Source organism: Poecile atricapillus, chromosome 37 (genome assembly GCF_030490865.1).
Source record: "Poecile atricapillus isolate bPoeAtr1 chromosome 37, bPoeAtr1.hap1, whole genome shotgun sequence".
Lineage (NCBI taxonomy): Eukaryota > Metazoa > Chordata > Aves > Passeriformes > Paridae > Poecile > Poecile atricapillus.
The window spans coordinates 2,026,956-2,050,309 of NC_081285.1; the positions used below are offsets into that span (position 1 = coordinate 2,026,956).

A 23,354-nucleotide genomic window follows, 5' to 3' on the forward strand; every position below is an offset into this window, starting at 1 on the left:
GCCCACGCGCTATTAAAGACCCCGCCCCTCATTACCATAGCCACGCCCCCTCTGGGACCACACCCATTTAGGCCACGCCCCTTTCTGGGTCATTGGGGGGGCATTGACCGCGCCCAGCCCGGGCCGCGCCCTCGTGATTGACACCCGCGCGAGGCCACGCCCCTCCCTGGCCACGCCCCTTCCCCGACCACGCCCCCTCCTCTGGCCACGCCCCCTCCTCTGGCCACGCCCCCTCCCGGCAGCGATGGCGGCGCCGCTCCCGGTCCCGGTCCCGGTCCCGGAGCCGGGGCCCGGTTCTGCCCCGGGCTCGGGTTCCGGTCCCGGTTCCGTCCCGGTGCCGGGTTCCGGTTGTTCCCCGGGTCCGGTGCCGGGTCCTGGCTCCGCCCCGGGCTCGTGTCCGGTGCCGGGTCCCGGTTCTGCCCCGGTGCCGGGTTCCGGTTCTGCCCCGGTGCCGGGTCCCGGTTCTGCCCCGGGTCCGGTGCCGGGTTCCGGTTCTGCCCCGGTGCCGGGTCCCGGTTCTGCCCCGGTGCCGGTGCCGGGTTCCGGTTCTGTCCCGGGTCCGGTGCCGGGTTCCGGTTCTGCCCCGGGCTCGGGTTCCGGTCCCGGTTCTGTCCCGGTGCCGGTTCCGGGTCCGGTTCCGGGCGCGCTCCCGCTGGAGCCGCCGCGCGTGCCCGAGCTGCTCGTGCGGGGCAGCAAATTCATCCGCTGGGAAGAGGTGAGTGCCGGGACCCCCGAACCGAACCGGGACCCCCGAACCGAACCGGGACCCCCAACCGAACCGGGACCCCCGAACCGAACCGGGACCCCCGAACCGAACCGGGAACCGAACCCGACCCTGAACCCCGAACCGGGACCCCGAACCGAACCCGACCCTGAACCCGACCCTGAACCCCGAACCGGGACCCCGAACCCAACCGGGAACCGAACCCGACCCTGAACCCCGAACCGGGACCCCGAACCGAACCGGGAACCGAACCCGACCCTGAACCCGACCCTGAACCCCGAACCGGGACCCCGAACCGAACCGGGAACCGAACCCGACCCTGAACCCGACCCTGAACCCCGAACCGGGACCCCGAACCCAACCGGGAACCGAACCCGACCCTGAACCCCGAACCGGGACCCCGAACCGGGACCCCGAACCGAACCGGGATCCCCAACCGGACCCGACCCCGAACCCAACCCCGGACCCTGAACCGAAGCGAGACCCCCAACCGGGACTCCCGAACCGGGACCTGACCCCGAACCCAACCCCGGACCCGACCCTGAACCCCGAACCGGACCCGGACCCCGAACCGGACCCGGGACCCCCGAACCGGGACCCGGGACCCCCGAACCGAACCGGGACCCCCAACCCGACCCTGAACCCCGAACCGGGACCCCCGAACCCAACCCCGGACCCGACCCTGAACCCCGAACCGGACCCGACCCCGAACCGGACCCGGGATTCCAAACTCGACCCCCGAACCAGACCCGGGACCCCCGAACCGAACCCCGGAACCCGACCCCGACCAGGGACCCCCGAACCCGACCCCGGGATCCTGGACCCCGAACCGGACCCGGGACCCCCGAACCCCCCAGATCCACCCCGGGACCCCCCAAGTGACCCCCAAAGTTTCGGCGGGTCCTGAAACCCCCCCGGGACCCCCCAAAACCCCCCCGGGACCCCCAAAAATCCACCCGGGACCCCCCAAAATCCACCCGGGACCCCCCAAAACCCCCCCGGGACCCCCAAAAATCCACCCGGGACCCCCCAAAATCCACACGGGACCCCCCAAAACCCCCCGGGACCCCCCAAAATCCACCCGGGACCCCCCAAAACCCACCCGGGACCCCCCAGAATCCACCCGGGACCCCCCCAAATTGATCCAACCCCCCCCAAATCTCCCCAAAACCCCCCCGGGACCCCCAAATTCCACCCGGGACCCCCAAAATCCCCCGGGACCCCCAAATCCTCCCCTGAACCCCCAAAATCCCCCCCGGGACCCCAAATCCCCCCTGAACCCCCAAATCCCCCCCCGGGACCCCCCAAATCCCCCCGGGACCCCCAAATCCCCCCCGGAACCCCCAAAATCCATCCGGGACCCCCAAAATCCACACGGGACCCCCCAAAACCCACACGGGACCCCCCAAAATCCACCCGGGACCCCCCAAAATTGATCCAAACCCCCCCAAATCTCCCCAAAACCCCCCCGGGACCCCCAAATTCCACCCGGGACCCCCCAAATTCCACCCGGGACCCCCCAAAATCCCCCCGGGAGCCCCCAAAATCCACCCGGGGCGCCCAAACCCAGCTGGGACCCCCCAAAATTGTCCCGGGACCCCCCAAAATTGTCCCAAGTGCCTCCAAATCTCCCCCCAAATCCCCCCGGGACCCCCAAATCCCCCCCTGAACCCCCAAAATCCACCCCAGGGACCCCCAAAATCCCCCCGGGACCCCCCAAAATCCCCCGGGACCCCCAAAATCCCCCCTGAACCCCCAAATTCCCCCCAGGACCCCCCAAAATCCCCCGGGACCCCCAAAATCCCCCCTGAACCCCCAAATTCCGGGTGGGGGAGGGGCCGCCCCTCCCCCCAGGACTTTGCCCCCCATAAAACCCCGGAATGGGGGGGGAGGGGGGGGGAGGGGGGGGAACCCCGACATTTTCAGCCCCTCCCCCACCCCCGGGGGAATTTGGGGGGTCCCGGAGGGGTTTTGGGGGGGGGGGGGGAGGGGGGAGGGACCCAAATTCTCATTTTCTGACCCCAAAAAACGGGGCCGGGTCAGGAAATGGGGACGGGGGGGCTCGGATGGAGCGGGGGGGGGATTTGGGGGGGATTTGGGGGGGTTTGGGGAGATTTGGGGGGTCCCAGGGGGATTTTGGGGAGATTTTGGGGGTGATTTGGGGGGGTTTGGGGGGATTTGGGGGGTCCCAGATGGACGGGGGGGGATTTTGGGGGGGATTTGGGGGGGTTTGGGGAGATTTGGGGGGTCCCAGGGGGATTTTGGGGAGATTTTGGGGGTGATTTGGGGGGGTTTGGGGGGATTTGGGGGGTCCCAGATGGACGGGGGGGGATTTTGGGGGGGATTTGGGGGGGTTTGGGGAGATTTGGGGGGGTCCCTGGGGGGGCTTGGGGGGTCCCAGGGTGGATTTGGGGAGATTTGGGGGTCCCAGTGGGATTTGGGGGGGATTTGGAGGGGTCCCAGGTGGGGTTGGGGGAGATTTGGGGGGTCCCAGGGGGGGTTTGGGGGGTCCCCGAGGGGTTTGGGGGAGATTTGGGGGGGGTCCCTGGGGGGTTGGGGGAGATTTGGGGGTCCCAGGGGGATTTGGGGGGGATTTGGGGGGGATTTGGGGAGATTTGGGGGGTCCCAGAGGGGTTTTGGGGAGATTTGGGGGGTCCCGGACGGACTGGGGGGGATTTTGGGGGGTCCCAGGTGGGGTTGGGGGAGATTTGGGGGGTCTCGGGGGGGTTTTGGGGAGATTTGGGGGGTCCCAGGGGGGTTTGGGGGAGATTTGGGGGGTCCCAGGTGGGGTTGGGGGAGATTTGGGGGGTCCCAGGAGGGGGTTGGGGGGTCCCAGCTGGGTTTGGGGGTGATTTGGGGGGTCCCAGGGGGATTTGGGGGGGATTTGGGGGGGTTTGGGGAGATTTGGGGGGTCCCGGGTGGGGTTTGGGGGAGATTTGGGGGTCCCAGGGGGATTTGGGGGGATTTGGGGAGATTTGGGGGGTCCCGGATGGACTGGGGGGGATTTTGGGGGGTCCCGGGGGGATTTTGGGGAGATTTGAGGGGTCCCGGGGGGTTTCGGGGAGATTTGGGGGGTCCCAGCTGGGTTTGGGGGGGTCCCGGGGAGATTTGGGGGAGATTTGGGGGGTCCCGGGGGTGTTGGGGGGGATTTGGGGGGGTCCCGGGGGGATTTGGGGGAGATTTGGGGGGGTCCCGGGGGGATTTGGGGGAGATTTGGGGGGTCCCGGATGAACCAGGGGGGATTTGGGGGAGATTTGGGGGGTCCCGGGGGGATTTTGGGGAGATTTGGGGGGTCCCGGGGGGGATTTGGGGGTCCCGGGTGGGAATTTGGGTGGTCCTGGGGGGTTTTGGGGGTTCAGGGGGGGATTTTGGGGGTCCCGGGGGGGATTTGGGGGAGATTTGGGCGGTCCCAGGGGGATTTTTGGGGGTCCCAGGGGGAAACTTGGGGGTCCCGGGGTGGATTTTGGGGTTCAGGGGGGATTTTGGGGGTCCCGGGGTGGATTTTGGGGTTCAGGGGGGATTTTGGGGGTCCCCGGGGGATTTTTGGGGGTCCCAGGGGGATTTTGGAAAGTTTGGGGTTCATTTTTGGTGGTCCTGGGTGGATTTTGGGGGTCCCGGGGTGGAATTTGGGGGTCCCAGGGGGGATTTTGGAAGGTTTGGGGTTCATTTTTGGGGGTTCAGGGAGGATTTTGGGGGTTCAGGGGGGATTTTGGGGGTCTGGGGTTCATTTTTGGGGGTCCTGGGTGGATTTTGGGGGTCCTGGGGGGATTTTGGGGGTCTGGGGTTCATTTTTGGGGGTCCTGGGTGGATTTTGGGGGTTCAGGGGAGATTTTGGGGGTCTGGGGTTCATTTTTGGGGGTTCAGGGGGGATTTTGGGGGTCCTGGGGTGATTTTGGGGGTCCCGGGGGGATTTTGGGGGTCTGGTGTTCATTTTTGGGGTGCTGAGGAGGTTTTGGGGTCCCCCAGGAGCCCCCCAGCCACACCCCGGTGACGCTGAGGGTCGACCCCGATGGATTCTTCCTCTACTGGACGGGGCCCAGCGCGGTGAGACCCCGAAAGTGACCCCAAAAAAAGGGACCCCAAAAAGTGACCCTAAAAATGGGACCCCAAAAACCAACCCCAAAATGGGACCCCGAAAAAGTGACCCCAAAAAGGATCCCGAAAAAAGGGAGCCCAAAAAAGGGACCCCAAAAATGTGACCCCAAAAACCGACCCCAAAAAGGATCCCGAAAAAAGGGACCCCGAAAATGTGACCCCGAAAAGGATCCCGAAAACCAACCCAAAAATGGGACCCCAAAAAAGGGACCCCAAAAATGGGACCCCAAAAATGGGACCCAAAAACCGACCCCAGAAAAAGGGACCCCAAAAACCAACCTGAAAATGGGACCCCAAAAATGGGACCCCAAAAATGGGACCCCAAAAAAAAGGACCCTAAAAAAGGGACACCAAAAATGTAACCCCAAAACCGACCCCAAAAAAAGGGACCCCAAAAACCAACCCCAAAAATGTGACCCCAAAAACCGACCCCAAAAAAGGGACCCTAAAAAAGGGACCCCAAAAATGTGACCCCAAAACCGACCCCAAAAATAGGGACCCCAAAAACCGACCCCAAAAAGGATCCCGAAAAAAGGGACCCCAAAAACCAACCCAAAAATGTGACCCCGAAAAAGGGACCCCAAAAATGGGACCCCAAAAACTGACCCCAAAAAAAGGGACCCCAAAAAATGGGACCCCAAAAAAAGGGACCCCAAAAACCAACCCAAAAATGGGACCCCAAAAAATGGGACCCCAAAAAAAGGGACCCCAAAAACCAACCCGAAAAAAAGGGACCCCAAAAACCAACCCCAAAAAGGATCCCGAAAAAAGGGATTCTGAAAATGTGACCCCAAAAAAAGGGACCCTAAAAAGGGACCCCAAAAATGTGACCCCAAAAATGACCCCAAAAAAAGGGACCCCAAAAACTGACCCCAAAAAAGGGACCCCAAAAAAAGGGACCCCAAAAAAAGGGACCCCAAAAACCAACCCGAAAATGGGACCCCAAAAACCAACCCCCAAAAAAACCCCCAAAAAATGAGACCCCAAAAAAAGGGACCCCAAAAATGGGACCCCAAAAAGGATCCCGAAAAAAGGGACCCCAAAAACCAACCCCAAAAAAGGGACCCCAAAAACCAACCCCAAAAAAAGGGACCCCAAAAAAAGGGACCCCAAAAAAGGGACCCCAAAAACCAACCCGAAAAATGTGATCCTAAAAATGTGACCCCAAAAACGACCCCAAAAAATGTGATCCCAAAAAAAGGACCCCAAAAAAGGGACCCCAAAAATGTGACCCCGAAAACGACCCCAAAAAAAGGGACCCCAAAAAAAATGACCCCAAAAAAGGGACCCCAAAAATCAACCCGAAAATGGGACCCCCAAAAAAATGACCCCAAAAATGACTCCAAAAAAGGGACCCCAAAAATGTGATCCCAAAAAAGGGACCCCAGAAACCGACCCCAAAAACCGACCTGAAAATGGGACCCCAAAAATGGGACCCCAAAAATGGGACCCCAAAAAAGGGACCCCAGAAACCGACCCCAAAAACCAACCCCAAAATGGGACCCCGAAAAGGTGACCCCAAGAAAGGGACCCCAAAAACCAACCCCAAAAAAGGGACCCCAAAAACCAACCCAAAAATGTGACCCCAAAAAGGATCCCGAAAACCGACCCCAAAAACCAACCCCAAAAAAAGGGACCCCGAAAAAGTGACCCCAAGAAAGGGACCCCAAAAAATGGGACCCCAAAAAGGATCCCGAAAAAAGGGACCCCAAAAATGAGTCAGGGACCCCAAAAATGGGTGAGGGACCCCAAAAACTGGAACAGGGACCCCAAAAATGAGTCAGGGACCCCAAAACTGGGTCCGGGACCCCAAAACTGGCTCAGGGACCCCAAAACTGGAACAGGGACCCCAAAAATGGGTCAGGGACCCCCAAAACTGGAACAGGGACCCCAAAACCGGGTCAGGGACCCCCAAAAATGGAACAGGGACCCCAAAAATGGGTCAGGGACCCCCAAACTGGAACAGGGACCCCAAAAACTGGAACAGGGACCCCCAAAAATGGGTCAGGGACCCCAAAACTGGATCAGGGACCCCAAAAATGAGTCAGGGACCCCCAAAAACTGCAACAGGGACCCCCAAAAATGCTCCAAGGACCCCAAAACTGGAACAGGGACCCCCAAAAATGGACCGGGGACCCCAAAAATGGGACAGGGACCCCCAAAGCTGGAACAGGGACCCCCAAAAATGGGTCAGGGACCCCAAAAATGGGTCTGGGACCCCCAAAAATGGATCAGGGACCCCAAAAATGGATCAGGGACCCCAAAAATGGGTCAGGGACCCCCAAAACTGGGTCCGGGACCCCAAAAATGGATCAGGGACCCCAAAAACTGGAACAGGGACCCCAAAAATGGGTCAGGGACCCCAAAAATGAGTCAGAGACCCCAAAAATGGATCAGGGACCCCCAAAAATGGGTCAGGGACCCCAAAAATGGATCAGGGACCCCAAAATCAGGTCCGGGACCCCCAAAATTGCTCCAGGGACCCCAAAAACTGGAACAGGGACCCCAAAAACGGGTCAGGGACCCCAACAATCGGGTCAGGGACCCCAAAAATGAGTCAGGGACCCCCAAAAACTGGAACAGGGACCCCAAAAATGGATCAGGGACTCCAAAAATGAATCAGGGACCCCAAAAACTGGGACAGGGACCCCCAAAAACTGGAACAGGGACCCCCAAAATGGGTCAGGGACCCCCAAAAATGGGTCAGGGACCCCCAAAAATGGGTCAGGGACCCCAAAATTGGAACAGGGACCCCGAAAATGGGTCAGGGACCCCAAAAATGGATCAGGGACCCCCAAAAATGGATCAGGGACCCCAAAAATGGATCGGGGACCCCAAAACTGGAACAGGGACCCCAAAAATGGGTCAGGGACCCCCAAAACTTCTCCGGGGACCCCAAAACTTCTCCAGGGACCCCAAAAGCGGCTCCGTTTCCGGGTGGGGGAGGGGCGGCATTTCCGGGGGTGGGGGAGGGGCGTGGGAAAATCGCCCCCCCCCGCCCCTCCCCCCACCCGGGGGACCCCGAATCCGGGGGGGGGAGGGGGAGGGGCACCCCCAAAAACCCCAAAAAACCCAAAAAACCCAAAAAACCCAAAAAACCCAAAAAAAGCCCAAAAAAACCCAAATTCCGGCCGGGGGGGATGATGAGGGTGGGGGAGGGGCTGATAAGGGGTGGGGGAGGGGCCGGGGGAGGATTTTGGGGTTCGGGGGTTCCCGGGGGGAATTTTTGGGGTCATTTTGGGGAAATTTTGGGGTCATTTCGGGGTCAGTGAATCCAATTTTGGGGTCTCCCCCCATTTTTGGGGTCTCCCCCCGGTTTTTGGGGGTCCCTGTCCCGTTTTTGGGGGTCCCTGACCCATTTTTGGGGGTCCCTGATCCATTTTTGGGGTCCCTGATCCATTTTTGGGGGTCCCCGATCCATTTTTGGGGTCCCCGATCCATTTTTGGGGTCCCTGACCCAGTTTTGGGGTCCCTGACCCATTTTTGGGGGTCCCTGGAGCAGTTTTTGGGGTCCCAGACCCGGTTTTGGGGTCCCTGGAGAAGTTTTGGGGGTCCCTGACCCGGTTTTGGGGTCCCTGATCCATTTTTGGGGGTCCTTGTCCCATTTTTGGGGTCCCTGACCCATTTTGGGGGTCCCCGATCCATTTTTGGGGGTCCTTGTCCCATTTTTGGGGGTCCCTGATCCATTTTTGGGGGTCCCTGACCCATTTTTGGGGTGTCCCCCCGGTTTTTGGGGGTCCCCGATCCATTTTTGGGGGTCCCTGATCCATTTTGGGGGGTCCCTGGTGCAGTTTTGGGGTCCCAGACCCATTTTTGGGGTCCCTGACCCAGTTTTGGGGGTCCCTGATCCGATTTTTGGGGGCCCCTGGAGGAGTTTTGGGGTCCCCAATCCGTTTTTGGGGTCCCTGACCCATTTTGGGGGTCCCCGATCCATTTTTGGGGTCCCTGTCCCATTTTTGGGGGTCCCTGACCCATTTTGGGGTCCCGGACCCATTTTGGGGGTCCCTGTTCCAGTTTTGGGGTCCCTGTCCCATTTTGGGGGTCCCTGACCCATTTTTGGGGGTCCCTGACCCACTTTTGGGGGTCCCTGACCCGATTTTGGGGTCCCTGATCCATTTTTGGGGGTCCCTGACCCGTTTTTGGGGGTCCCCGATCCATTTTTGGGGGTCCCTGACCCATTTTTGGGGTCCCTGACCCATTTTTGGGGGTCCCTGACCCAGTTTTGGGGGTCCCCGATCCGTTTTTGGGGGTCCCTGTCCCACTTTTGGGGGTCCCCGATTCATTTTTGGGGTGTCTCGCTCATTTTTTGGGGTCCCTGACCCATTTTTGGGGTCCCTGTCCCGTTTTTGGGGGTCCCTGTCCCACTTTTGGGGGTCCCCGATTCATTTTTGGGGTGTCTCGCTCATTTTTTGGGGTCCCTGACCCATTTTTGGGGGTCCCTGATCCATTTTTGGGGGTCCCTGAGCCATTTTTGGGGTCCCTGACCCGTTTTTGGGGGTCCCTGATTCATTTTTGGGGGTCCCTGACCCGATTTTGGGGGTCCCTGACCCATTTTTGGGGTCCCCACAGGAGGTGGAGCTCTTGGACATTTGCAGTATCCGGGACACCCGAACCGGGCGCTTCGCCCGCGCCCCCAAGGTGGGACCCCAAAAACCCCGGGGGGATTCTGGGGGGTCCCGGGGGGGATTTGGGGGGTCCCGGGGGGGATTTGGGGGGGATTTGGGGGTTCCTGGGGGGGAATTTGGGGGGTCCCGGGGGAAATTTGGGGGGATTTGGGGGGTCCCCGGGGGGATTTTGGGGGGTCTGGGGAGCATTTGGGGGGGATTTGGGGGGTCCTCGGGAGGATTTGGGGGTTCCTGGGGGGGTTCAGGGGGTCCCCGAGGGGAATTTGGTGATTCCCGGGGGGATTTTGGGGTCCCTGGGGGGGATTTGGGGGGTCCCCGGGGGGATTTTGGGGCTCCCCGGGGGGAATTTGGGGGTCCCGGTGGGGATTTTGGGGGTCCCTGAGTGAATTTGGGGGTCCCTGGGGGGGAATTTGGGGGTCCCTGGGGGGATTTTGGGGGGGTCTGGGGGGATTTTGGGGGTCATTTTGGGGGTCCCTGGGAGGATTTGGGGGTCCCTGGGGGGGATTTGGGGGGGTCTGGGGGGGATTTTGGGGGTCCCTGAGGGGAATTTGGGGATCCCCGGGGGAATTTTGGGGGTCCCTGGGGGAATTTTGGGGGTCCCGGGGGGGGATTTGGGGCTCCCCGGGTGGAATTTGGGGGTCCCTGGGGAGGATTTGGGGGTCCCTGGGGGGATTTGGGGGGTCCCTGGGGGGGAATTTGGGGGTCCCTGAGGGGATTTGGGGGGGTCTGGGGAGGATTTTGGGGGTAATTTTGGGGGATCAGGGGGGATTTGGGGGTCCCTGAGGGTGAATTTGGGGATTCCCAGGGGGATTTGGAGGTCCCTGGGGAGGATTTTGGGGGTCCCTGGGGGGGGATTTGGGGGGTCTGGGGGGATTTTGGGGGAACTGAGAGGAATTTTGGGGTGTCTATGGGGGGATTTGGGGGTCCCTGGGGAGGATTTGGGGTGTCAGGGGGGATTTTGGGGGTCTGGGAGGATTTTAGGGGATCCCTGGGGGGGGCTCAGGGGGTCCCCGGGGGATTTTGGGGTCCCTGGGGGGATTTTGGGGTCCTGGAGGGATTTTGGGGTCCCTGGGGAGGATTTTGGGGTCCCTGAGGGGAATTTGGGGATCCCCGGGGGGATTTTGGGGTCCCTGGGGGGGATTTTGGGGGTCTCGGGGGAGGATTTGGGGGCGCTGCCGATTTTGGGGTCTCCAGGTGAACTTTGGGGGCTTTTCTGACATTTGGGACCCAATTTTGGGGGGTTTGGGACCCAATTTTGGGGGTTTTGGGGCCGTTTTGGGGGTTTTGGGGCCATTTTGGGGGGATTTGGACCCATTTGGGGTGATTTTTTTCCCATTTCTGACATTTTTTGCCCCATTCCGGGTGGTTTTTCCCCATTTTTGATGATTTTATTCCCATTTCTGATGATTTTATTCCCATTTCTGATGATTTTATTCCCATTTCTGATGATTTTATTCCCATTTGTGATGATTTTATTCCCATTTCTGATGATTTTATTCCCATTTTTGATGATTTTATTCCCATTCCCGATGGTTTTTGCCCCATTTCAGGTGGATTTTTGTCCATTTTGAGTTCATTTATTCCCATTTTTGACATTTTCTGCCCATTTTGATTTCCTTTTTTCCCGTTTCTGCCGTTTTTTGCCCCATTCTGGGTGAGTTTTTGCCCATTTCTGATGATTTTATTCCCATTTCTGCTGCTTTTGTTCCCATTTCTGCCATTTTCTGCCCATTTCTGATGATTTTTTTCCAATTTCTGCCGTTTTCTGCCCATTTCTGATGATTTGTTTCCCATTTCTGCCGTTTTCTGCCCCATTTTGGGTGGATTTTTGTCCATTTTGAGTTCATTTATTCCCCTTTCTGCCGTTTTCTGCCCATTTTTATTTCCTTTTTTCCCATTTCTGCCGTTTTCTGCCCATTTCTGATGATTTTATTCCCATTTCTCATTATTTTATTCCCATTTCTGATGATTTTGTTCCCATTTCCGATGATTTTATTCCAATTTCTGATGATTTTATTCCCATTTCTGATGATTTTATTCCCATTTCTGTCATTTTCTGCCCATTTCCGATGATTTTATTCCCGTTTCCGATGATTTTTTCCCGTTTCTGCCGTTTTCTGCCCATTTTTGCTGTTTGTATTCCCATTTCTGATGATTTTATTCCCATTTCTGATGATTTTATTCCCATTTCTGATGATTTTATTCCCATTTCTGATGATTTTATTCCCATTTCTGATGATTTTGTTCCCATTTCTGCCGTTTTCTGCCCATTTTTATTTCCTTTTTTCCCATTTCTGCCGTTTTTTGCCCCATTCTGGGTGGGTTTTTGCCCATTTCTGATTATTTTTTTCCCCTTTCTGCTGTTTTCTGCCCATTTCTGATGATTTTTTTCCCATTTCTGATGATTTTTTTCCCATTTCTGCTGTTTTCTGCCCATTTTTATTTCCTTTTTTCCCATTTCTGCCATTTTCTGCCCATTTCTGATGATTTTATTCCAATTTCTGATGATTTTGTTCCCATTTCTGATGATTTTATTCCCATTTCTGATGTTTTTTGCCCCATTCTGAGTGATTTTTTTCCCCTTTCTGCCGTTTTCTGCCCATTTCTGATGATTTTATTCCCATTTCTGATGATTTTATTCCCATTTCCGATGATTTTTTCCCATTTCTGATGATTTTTTCCCGTTTCTGCCGTTTTTTGCCCCATTCCAGGTGGGTTTTTGCCCATTTCTGATGATTTTATTCCCATTTCTGATGATTTTTTTCCCATTTCTGCCATTTTCTGCTCATTTTTATTTCCTTTTTTCCCGTTTCTGCCGTTTTCTGCCCCATTTTGGGTGGGTTTATACCCATTTTTAATATATTTATTCCCATTTCTGCCGTTTTCTGCCCATTTCTGATGATTTTATTCCCATTTCTGATTTTTTTTTCCCATTTCTGCCATTTTCTGCCCATTTCTGATGATTTTTTTCCCGTTTTCTGCCATTTTCTGCCCATTTTTGCTGTTTGTATTCCCATTTCTGATGATTTTATTCCCATTTCTGATGATTTTTTTCCCATTTCTGCCGTTTTTTGCCCCATTCCGGGTGGGTTTTTACCCATTTCTGATGATTTTTTCCCCATTTTCTGCCGTTTTCTGCCGATTTCTGATGATTTTTTTCCCGTTTCTGTCATTTTCTGCCCATTTTTATTTCCTTATTTTCCCTTTCTGCCGTTTTCTGCCCATTTTAATTCCCTTTTTTCCCATTTCTGCCGTTTTCTGCCCCATTTTGGGTGGGTTTTTACCCATTTTTAATGTATTTACTCCCATTCCTGACCGTTTTTTCCCATTTTTGCCATTTTCTGCCCCTTTTTCATGATTTTTTCCCCATTTCTGCCGTTTTTTGCCCCATTCTGGGTGGATTTTTCCCCATTTTTAATGTATTTATTCCCATTTCTGCCGTTTTCTGCCCATTTTAATTCCCTTTTTTCCCGTTTCTGCCGTTTTCTGCCCCATTTCAGGTGGATTTTTGTCCATTTTGAGTTCATTTATTCCCATTTCTGCCATTTTTTGCCCCATTCTGGATGGGTTTTTCCCCATTTTTAATGCATTTATTCCCATTCCTGACCCTTTTTTCCCATTTCTGCCGTTTTCTGCCCCATTTTGGGTGGGTTTTTACCCATTTTTAATGTATTTTTTCCCGTTTCTGCCGTTTTCTGCCCATTTCTGATGATTTTTTTCCCATTTCTGATGTTTTTTGGTCCATTCCGAGTGATTTTTTTCCCATTTCTGCCATTTTTTGCCCCATTCCGGGTGACTTTTTCCCCATTTTTAATGCATTTATTCCCATTCCTGACCGTTTTTTCCCATTTCTGCTGTTTTTTTGCCCATTTTTGCTGTTTGTATTCCCATTTCTGATGATTTTTTTCCCATTTCTGCCGTTTTCTGCCCATCTTTATTTCCTTTTTTCCCATTTCTGCCGTTTTTTGCCCCATTCTGGGTGGGTTTTTTCCCATTTCTGATGATTTTATTCCCATTTCCGATGACTTTTTCCCATTTCTGCCATTTTCTGCCCATCTTTATTTCCTTTTTTCCCGTTTCTGCCGTTTTTCGCCCCATTTTGGGTGGGTTTATACCCATTTTTAATGCATTTATTCCCATTTCTGCCATGTTCTGCCCATCTTTATTTCCTTTTTTCCCATTTCTGTCATTTTCTGCCCATTTTAATTCCCTTTTTTCCCGTTTCTGCCGTTTTCTGCCCATTTTTATTTCCTTTTTTCCCATTTCTGCCGTTTTCTGCCCATTTTTATTTCCTTTTTTCCCATTTCTGCCATGTTCTGCCCATTTTGATTTCCTTTTTTCCCGTTTCTGCCGTTTTCTGCCCATTTTAATTCCCTTTTTTCCCATTTCTGCCGTTTTCTGCCCATTTTAATTCCCTTTTTTCCCATTTCTGCCATTTTCTGCCCATTTTAATTTCCTTTTTTCCCGTTTCTGCCGTTTTCTGCCCCATTTTGGGTGGGTTTTTACCCATTTTTAATGTATTTATTCCCATTTCTCCCATTTTCTGCCCATTTTTATTTCCTTTTTTCCCGTTTCTGCCGTTTTCTGCCCATTTTAATTTCCTTTTTTCCCATTTCTGCCATTTTCTGCCCCATTTTGGGTGGGTTTTTACCCATTTTTAATATATTTATTCCCATTTTTGACATTTTCTGCCCATTTTGATTTCCTTTTTTCCCATTTCTGCCATTTTTTGCCTCATTTCGGGTGGATTTTTGTCCATTTTGAGTTCATTTTTTCCCATTTCTGGCATTTTTTGCCCCATTCTGGGTGGATTTTTCCCCATTTTTAATGCATTTACTCCCATTCCTGACCCTTTTTTCCCATTTCTGCCATTTTCTGCCCCTTTTTCATGATTTTTTCCCCATTTCTGCCGTTTTTTGCCCCATTCCGGGTGGGTTTTTCCCCATTTCTGATGATTTTGTTCCCATTTCCGATGATTTTATTCCCATTTTTGCTGCTTTTATTCCCATTTCTGATGACTTTTTCCCATTTCTGATGATTTTTTTCCCCTTTCTCCCATTTTCTGTCCATTTTAATTCCCTTTTTTCCCGTTTCTGCCGTTTTTCTCCCCGTTCCCGCGGCAGGACCCCCGCAGCCGGGGCGCTCTGGGTTTTGGGGTTCCCGGGGGTCCCCCCCCGGAGCGGCTCCTGACCGTGGTGCACGGCCCCGACCTCGTCAGCCTCGGCTTCCTCAACCTGCTGGCCGTGCAGGAGGGCGAGGCCAAGGTGGGATTGGGGGATTTTGGGGGGATTTGGGGGATTTTGGGGGATTTTGGGGAATTTTTGGGGAATTTTTGGGTGATTTTGGGAATTTTTTTGGGAATTTTGGGGGAATTTTGGGGTGTCTGGGGGGGATTTTGGGGAGGATTTGGGAGGATTTGGGGCTTCCTCAACCTGCTGGCCGTGCTGGAGGGCGAGGCCAAGGTGGGATTGGGGGGATTTGGGGGGATTTTGGGGGATTTTGGGAAATTTTTAGGGAATTTTTGGGGAATTTTTGGGGAATTTTTGGGGAATTCTGGGGGGTCTGGGGGGGATTTTAGGGGAAATTTTGGGTGGATTTTGGGGGTCTGGGGGCGATTTGGGGGAAATTATGGGGGGATTTGGGGGGATTTTGGGGATTTTGGGGGATTTTGGGGAATTTTTTGGGGAATTTTTGGGAAATTTTGGGGGAATTTTGGGGGGGTCTGGGAGGATTTTGGGGGATTTTGGGGGAATTTTGGGGGGTTTTGGGGCTTCCTCAACCTGCTGGCCGTGCAGGAGGGCGAGGCCAAGGTGGGATTGGGGGATTTGGGGAATTTTGGGGATTTTGGGGATTTTGGGAAATTTTGGGAATTTTTTTGGGAATTTTTGGGGAATTTTGGGGGATTTTTGGGGAAATTATGGGGGGATTTTGGAGAGATTTGGGATGTCTGGGGGCGATTTGGGGGAAATTATGGGGGGATTTGGGGGGATTTTGGGGATTTTGGGGATTTTGTGGGATTTTGTGGGATTTTGGGAATTTTTTTGGGAATTTTGGGGGAATTTTGGGGGGTCTGGGGGGGATTTTGGGGGAAATTATGGGGGGATTTGGGGGGATTTTGGGGGGTCTGGGGGGGATTTGGGGCTTCCTCAACCTGCTGGCCGTGCAGGAGGGCGAGGCCAAGGTGGGATTGGGGGGATTTTGGGGGATTTTGGGAGATTTTGGGGATTTTGGGAAATTTTGGGAATTTTTTTGGGAAATTTTTGGGAAATTTTGGGGGATTTTTGGGGGATTTTTGGGGGATTTTGGGGGAATTCTGGGGGGTCTGTGGGGGATTTGGGGGGGAATTTGAGGGTCTGGGGGTGTCTGGGGGGGATTTGGGGGGGATTTTGGGGGGATTTGGGGGATTTGGGGAATTTTGGGGGATTTTGGGAAATTTTTGGGGAATTTTTGGGGAATTTTGGGGGGTCTGGGGGGGATTTTGGGGGAAATTATGGGGGGATTTTGGGGGATTTGGGGGGATTTGGGGGAATTTTGGGAAAATTTGGGGGATTTGGGGGATTTTGGGAAATTTTTGGGAATTTTTTGGGGAATTTTGGGGAGATTTGTGGGGTCTGGAGGGGATTTTGGTTGATTTGGGGAGGATTTGGGGGGGATTTTGGGGGATTTTGGGTAATTTTGGGGGAATTTTGGGGGGTCTGGGGGGTTTTGGGGGGTTTCTGGGGAGGATTTGGGGCTTCCTCAACCTGCTGGCCGTGCAGGAGGGCGAGGCCAAGGTGGGATTGGGGGATTTTGGGGGGATTTGGGGGATTTTGGGGGATTTTGGGAAATTTTTGGGGAATTTTGGGAATTTTTTTGGGAATTTTGGGGGAATTTTGGGGGGTCTGGGGGGGATTTTGGGGGAAATTATGGGGGGATTTTGAGAGATTTGGGGGCTCTGGGGGAATTTGGGGAGGATTTTGGGGGATTTTGGGGGATTTTGGGGGATTTGGGGGGATTTGGGGGATTTGGGGGGATTTGGGGGATTTTGGGAAATTTTTGGGAAATTTTTGGGGAATTTTGGGGAGATTTGTGGGGTCTGGAGGGGATTTTGGTTGATTTGGGGAGGATTTGGGGAGGATTTGGGGGGTCTGAGGGGGATTTTGGGAAATTTTGGGGGAATTTTGGGGGGTCTGGGGGGATTTTGGGAGGGATTTTGAGGGTCTGGGGGGATTTGGGGGGATTTTGGGGGGGATTTGGGGAGAATTTGGGGGATTTTGGGGGATTTGGGGAGGATTTGAGGGGGATTTTGGGGGGATTTGGGGCTTCCTCAACCTGCTGGCCGTGGAGGAGGGCGAGGCCAAGGTGGGGTTTGGGGGATTTTGGGGGGATTTGGGGAATTTTGGGGGATTTTGGGGGATTTTGGGAAATTTTGGGTGGATTTGGGGGTGTCTGGGGGGGATTTTGGGGAGATTTGGGGGAATTTGAGGAACTTTGGGGAGAATTTGGAGGGTCTGGGGGGATTTTGGGGGGATTTTGGGGGGATTTTGGGGGGACTTCGGGGGTCTGAGGGGGGATTTGGGGTGATTTTGGCGATTTTGGGGGATTTGGGTGAATTTTGGGGAGATTTGGGGAGGATTTGGGGAGATTTGGGGGCATTTGGGGAGGATTTGGGGGGGATTTGGGGGGATTTTGAGGGAATTTGGGGGGATTTGGGGAGGATTTGGGGGATTTGGGGGGATTTGGGGAGGCTTGGGGGGTCTGGGGGGCATTTGGGGGATTTTGGGGTTCTGGGGGGATTTGGGGGGGATTTGAGGGGGATTTTGGGTGATTTTGGGTTGATTTTGGGTGATTTTGGGGTGATTTTATCCCAATTTGGGTGATTTTGGGGTGATTTTGGGGTGATTTTGGGGTGATTTTGGGTGATTTTGGGGTGATTTTGCCCTGATTTGGGTGATTTTGGGGTGATTTTGGGTGATTTTGGGGTGATTTTGGGGTGATTTTGGGGTGATTTTGGGTGATTTTGGGGTGATTTTGCCCCGATTTGGGATTTGCTGCAGGTGTGGACGGAGGAGCTGTTCCGGTTGGCCACGAACATCCTGGCCCGGAACGCGTCGCGGAACACCCTGCTCAGGAAGGCGTGGGTACCCCAAAAACCCCCAAAAACACCTCAAAACCACCCCAAAACCCCCCAAAACCACCCCAAAAACCCCAAAAACCCCCAAAACCACCTCAAAACCACCCCAAAAACCTCAAAAACACCCCAAAACCATCCCAAAACCACCCCAAAACCACCCCAAATCCTCCCCAAATTTCCCCAAAATCCCCCCAAATCCCCCAAATCCTCCCCAAATCCCCCCAAAATCCCCCCAACTCCCCCCAAAATCCCCCCAAATCCCCCCAAATTCCCTAAATTCCCCCAAATCCACCCAAATCTAATCAAATTCCCCCCAAATCCCCCCAAATCCTCCCCAAAATCCCCCAAATCCCCCAAAATCCCCGAAATCCCCCCAAATCCTCCCAGATCCCCCCAAATCCCCCTCAAAATCCCCCAAATCCTCCCCAAATCCACCCAAATCCCCAAAATCCCCCCAAATCCCCCCCAAATCTCCCCAAAATCCCCCAAATTCCCCAAAATCCCCAAAATCCCCCCCAAAATCCCCCAAATCCACCCAAATCCACCCAAATCCTCCCCAAATCCCCCTCAAAATCTCAATAATTCCCCCAAAATCCCCCCAAATCCCCCAAAATCCCCCCCAAAATCCCCCAAATCCTCGAAATTCCCCCCAAATCCTCCCCAAATCCCCCCAAATTCCCCCCAAAATCACTCAAATGCCCCCCAAAATCCCCCAAATCCACCCAAATCCCCCAAATCCCCCCAAATCCCCCCAAATTCCCCAAAATCCCCCAAATCCCCAAAAATCCCCCAAAATCCCCCCCAAATTCCCCCAAATTCTCCCCAAATCCCCCCAAAATCCTCCCAAAATCCCCAAATCCCCCCAAATCTTCCCAAATCCCCCCCAAATCCTCCCCAAAATCCCCCAAATCCCCCTCAAAATCCCCCAAATCCCCCAAAATCCCCCCCAAATTCCCCCAAATCCCCCCAAATTCCCCAAAATCCCCCAAATTCCCCAAAATTCCCCCCAAATTCCCCCAAATTCTCCCCAAATTCTCCCCAAGATCCCCCAAATCCCCCCAAAATCCTCCCCAAAATCCCCCAAATCCCCCTCAAAATCCCCCCAAATCCCCCCAAATCCCCCCAAATCCCCCCAAAATCCCCCAAATTCCCCCAAATTCCCCAAAATCCCCCAAATTCCCCAAATTTCCCCAAATCCCCCAAATTTGGGGCTCCCCAGGTACACGAAGCTGACGCTGCAGCTGAACCCGGACGGGCGGATCCCGGTCAAGAAGTGAGGGAACCCCAAAAATTTTGGGGAATTTTTTTCCCCCCTTCCCCCAAAAAAAGAATCCCCCAAAATCTCGGGATTTTGGGAATTTGGGAATTTTGGGAATTTTGGGGATTTTTGGGAATTTTGGGGTTTTTTTTTGGCAGCATCCTGAGGATGTTCTCGGCCGACAAGAAAAGGGCGGAGACGGCGCTGGAATCCTGCGGGCTCGGCTGCTCCAGGGTGGGGATCCCCAAAATCCGGGGTTCCCAAAAAGTCTGGGGTTCCCAAAAAATCCGGGATCACAAAATTGGGGATCCCCAAAAATCCGGGATCCCCAAAATCCGGGGTCACAAAAAATCCGGGGTTCCCAAAATCTGGGATCAGAAAGTTGGGGATCCCCAAAATCCGGGATCCCAAAAATCCGGGGTCACAAAAAAATCTGGGATCCCCAAAATCCAGGATCCCAAAAAATCTGGGGTCCCCAAAATCTGGGATCACAAAATTTGGGATCCAAAAAAATCCGGGGTCACCAAAATCTGGGATCACAAAATCCAGGATCCCCAAAATCTGGGGTCACAAAAAAATCTGGGGTTCCCAAAAAATCCAGGATTCCCAAAAAATCTGGGATCAGAAAATCTGGGATCCCCAAAATCTGAGGTCACCAAATCTGGGATCAGAAAATCCGGGGTCACCAAAATCCAGGGTTCCCAAAAAATCCGGGGTCCCCAAAATCTGGGATCACAAAATTTGGGATCCACAAAAATCCGGGGTCACAAAAATCCGGGGTTCCCAAAAAATCTGGGATCAGAAAATCTGGGATCACAAAAATTCAGGGTTCAAAAAAAATCCGGGATCAGAAAATTGGGAATCCCCAAAATCCGGGATCCCAAAAATTCAGGGTTCCAAAAAAATCCGGGATCACAAAAATCTGGGGTCACCAAAATCCGGGATCCCCAAAATCTGGGATCACAAAATTTGGGATCCAAAAAAATCCAGGGTCACCAAAATCCAGGATTCCAAAAAAATCCGGGATCCTGAAATTTGGGATCCCCAAAATCCAGGGTCACAAAAAATTCAGGATCCCCAAAATCCAGGATTCCCAAAATCTGGGGTCACAAAAAATCTGGGATCACAAAATGTGGGATCCAAAAAAATCCGGGGTCCCCAAAATCCGGGGTCACAAAAAGTCTGGGGTTCCCAAAAAATCCGGGATCACAAAATTGGGGATCCCCAAAAATCCGGGATCCCCAAAATCCGGGGTCACAAAAAATCCGGGATCAGAAAATTGGGGATTCCCAAAATCCGGGATCACCAAAATCTGGGATCACAAAAACCGGGGTCACAAAAAAATCTGGGGTTCCCAAAAAATCCAGGATTCCCAAAAAATCTGGGATCAGAAAATCTGGGATCCCCAAAATCCAGGGTCACAAAAAAATCCGTGATCAGAAAATTTGGGATCCCCAAAATCCAGGGTCAAAAAATCCGGGGTTCCCAAAAAAACTGGGATCAGAAAATCTGGGATCACAAAATTTGGGATCCCCAAAATCTGGGATCAGAAAATCCGGGGTCACAAAGTCCGGGATCACAAAAAAATCTGGGGTTCCCAAAAAATCCGGGATCCCCAAAATCTGGGATCCCCAAAATCCAGGGTCACAAAAAATCCGGGGTCACCAAATTGGGGATCACAAAATTGGGGATCCCCAAAATCCGGGATCACCAAAATCTGGGATCACAAAATTTGGGATCCCCAAAAAAATCCGGGATCCCCAAAATCCGGGGTCACAAAAATCTGGGATCCCCAAAATCTGGGATCAGAAAATTGGGGGTCCCCAAAATCCGGGATCCCCAAAATCAGGGATCCCCAAAATCCGGGATCACAAAATCCGGGATCAGAAAATTGGGGATTCCCAAAATCCGGGGTTCCAAAATCCAGGGTCACAAAATCTGGGATTCCAAAAAAATCCAGGATCACAAAAATCCGGGATCCCCAAAATCCGGGGTCTCCAAAATTTGGGATCCCCAAAATCTGGGATCACAAAATTTGGGATCCCCAAAAAATCCAGGATCACAAACTTCGGACTCCCAAAAATTTGGGATCCCCAAAATCTGGGATCACAAAATCCGGGGTCACAAAAAAATCTGGGATCAGAAAATTGGGGGTCCCCAAAATCTGGGGTTCCCAAAAAATCTGGGATCACCAAAATCCGGGATCCCCAAAATCTGGGATCCCCAAAATCTGGGATCCCCAAAATTGGGGAGTCACAAAATCCAGGGTCCCCAAAATCCGAGATCCCCAAAATCCGGGATCACAAAATTTGGGGTCCCCAAAATCCGAGATCCCCAAAATCTGGGATCACCAAATTGGGGATCCCCAAAAAATCCAGGATCACAAAATTCGGACTCCCAAAAATCCGGGATCCCCAAAATCTGGGATCACAAAATCCGGGGTCACAAAATTGGGGGTCCCCAAAATCCGGGGTCTCCAAAATTTGGGATCCCCAAAATTTGGGATCATAAAATTTGGGATCCAAAGGAAATCCGGGGTCACAAAATCTGGGATCCCCAAAATTTGGGATCCCCAAAATCTGGGATCACAAAATCTGGGATCAGAAAATTTGGGATCCCCAAAATCCGGGATCCCCAAAATCCGGGATCCTCAAAATTGTGGGTTCCAAAAAATCCGGGATCCCCAAAATCCGAGGTCCTGAAATTTGGGGTCCCAAAAATCCGGGGGTGAAAAATTCCTGGGGGGATTCTGGGTTTGTTTGGGGGATTTTGGGTGAATTTGGGGGATTTGGGGGAGATTTTTGGGGAGATTTTGGGGATTTTTGGGGAGATTTTGGGGGGGAATTTGGGGATTTGGGGGGAATTTGGGGGATTTTGGGGGATTTTGGGTGAATTTGGGGGATTTTGGGTGAATTTGGGGGATTTTGGGGGGATTTTGGGGACATTTTTGGGGAGATTTTTGGGATTTTGGGGTGAAATTGGGGAGATTTTTTGGGGTGAATTTGGGGATTTTGGGGTGAATTTGGGGGGATTTTGGGGATTTTGGGGTGAATTTGGGGGATTTTGGGGTTGATTTTAGAATAATTTTGGGTTGATTTTTGGTGATTTGGGGATGATTTTTGGATGATTTTGGGGTTTTTTTGGGGGTGATTTTGGATGATTTTGGGATAATTTTGGGTTCATTTTTGGGTGTTTTTGGGGTGATTTTGCGGTTGATTTTGAGGTGATTTTGGGATAATTCTGGGATAATTTTGGGATAATTTTGGGATGATTTTTGGCTGATTTTTGGATGATTTTTGGGTGATTTTGGGGTTTTTTTTGGGGTGATTTTGGATGATTTTGGGGTTGATTTTGGGGTGATTTTGAGGTGATTTTTGGGATGATTTTGAGAGTTTTTGAATGATTTTGGGTTGATTTTGGGGTAATTTTCGGGCGTTTTTGGGATGATTTTGGGGATAATTTTGGGGTGATTTTGGGGATAATTTTGGGATGATTTTGAGGTGATTTTTGGGATTATTTTGAGGGTTTTTGGGATGATTTTGGGGTTGATTTTGGGGTAATTTTAGGGCGTTTTTGGGATGATTTTGGGATGATTTTGGAATGACTTTTGGCTGATTTTTGGCTGATTTTTGGTGATTTGGGATTGATTTTGGGGTGTTTTGGGGGTGATTTTGGGTGATTTTGGGGTGTTTTTGGGATAATTTTGTGTTGATTTTTGGGTGTTTTTGGGGATAATTTTGGGATGAATTTTGGCTGATTTGGGGATGATTTTTGGATGATTTTGGGGTGATTTTGGGGTGTTTTTGGTGTGTTTTTGGGATAATTTTGGGATAATTTTGGGTTGATTTTGGGGTGTTTTGGGGTTGATTTTTGGGTGTTTTGGGGTTGATTTCAGGGTGTTTTTGGGGTGTTTTTGGGGTTATTTTGGGTTGATTTTGGGGTGATTTTAGGATGTTTTTGGGGTAATTCTGGGATAGTTTCAGGGTGATTTTTGGGTGGTTTTGGGATAATTTTGGGTTCATTTTTGGGTGTTTTTGGGGTGATTTTGGGGTGATTTTGGGGTGTTTTTGGTATTATTTTGAATCCATTTTTGGGTGTTTTTGGGATAATTTTGGGGTGTTTTGGGGTTGATTTTGGGGTTGATTTTGGGGTGTTTTTGGGGTGATTTTGGGTGTTTTTGGTATAATTTTGAGTTCATTTTTGGGTGTTTTTGGTGTGTTTTTGGGATAATTTTGGGATAATTTTGGGGTGTTTTGGGATTGATTTTGGGGTTGATTTTGGGGTGTTTTTGGAGTGTTTTTGGTATAATTTTGAGTTCATTTTTGGGTGTTTTTGGGGTGTTTTTGGGATAATTTTGTGTTGATTTTTGGGTGTTTTTGGGGATAGTTTTGGGATGAATTTTGGCTGATTTGGGGATGATTTTTGGATGATTTTTGGGTGATTTTTGGGTGTTTTTTGGGTGTTTTTGGGATAATTTGGGGTTGATTTTGGGGTTGATTTTGGGGTTGATTTCAGGGTGGTTTTGGGTGTTTTTGGGAT

The 23,354-nt window shown here is 52.3% G+C and overlaps 1 protein-coding gene across 1 annotated transcript in view; it reads left to right on the forward strand.

Moving 5' to 3' along the window:
* The first annotated feature begins 244 nt into the window (after positions 1 to 244).
* The window catches only part of LOC131591037 (1-phosphatidylinositol 4,5-bisphosphate phosphodiesterase beta-3-like), a 117,425-nt gene continuing 94,315 nt past the window's right edge, over positions 245 to 23,354 (forward strand). Inside the window, exons 1-7 of the mRNA XM_058861466.1 lie at positions 245 to 715; positions 4,691 to 4,768; positions 9,389 to 9,457; positions 14,568 to 14,708; positions 17,481 to 17,560; positions 18,777 to 18,830; positions 18,974 to 19,049. Of these exons, the coding sequence (XP_058717449.1) occupies positions 245 to 715; positions 4,691 to 4,768; positions 9,389 to 9,457; positions 14,568 to 14,708; positions 17,481 to 17,560; positions 18,777 to 18,830; positions 18,974 to 19,049 (969 nt within the window). The remainder of the gene's footprint in view (positions 716 to 4,690; positions 4,769 to 9,388; positions 9,458 to 14,567; positions 14,709 to 17,480; positions 17,561 to 18,776; positions 18,831 to 18,973; positions 19,050 to 23,354) is intronic.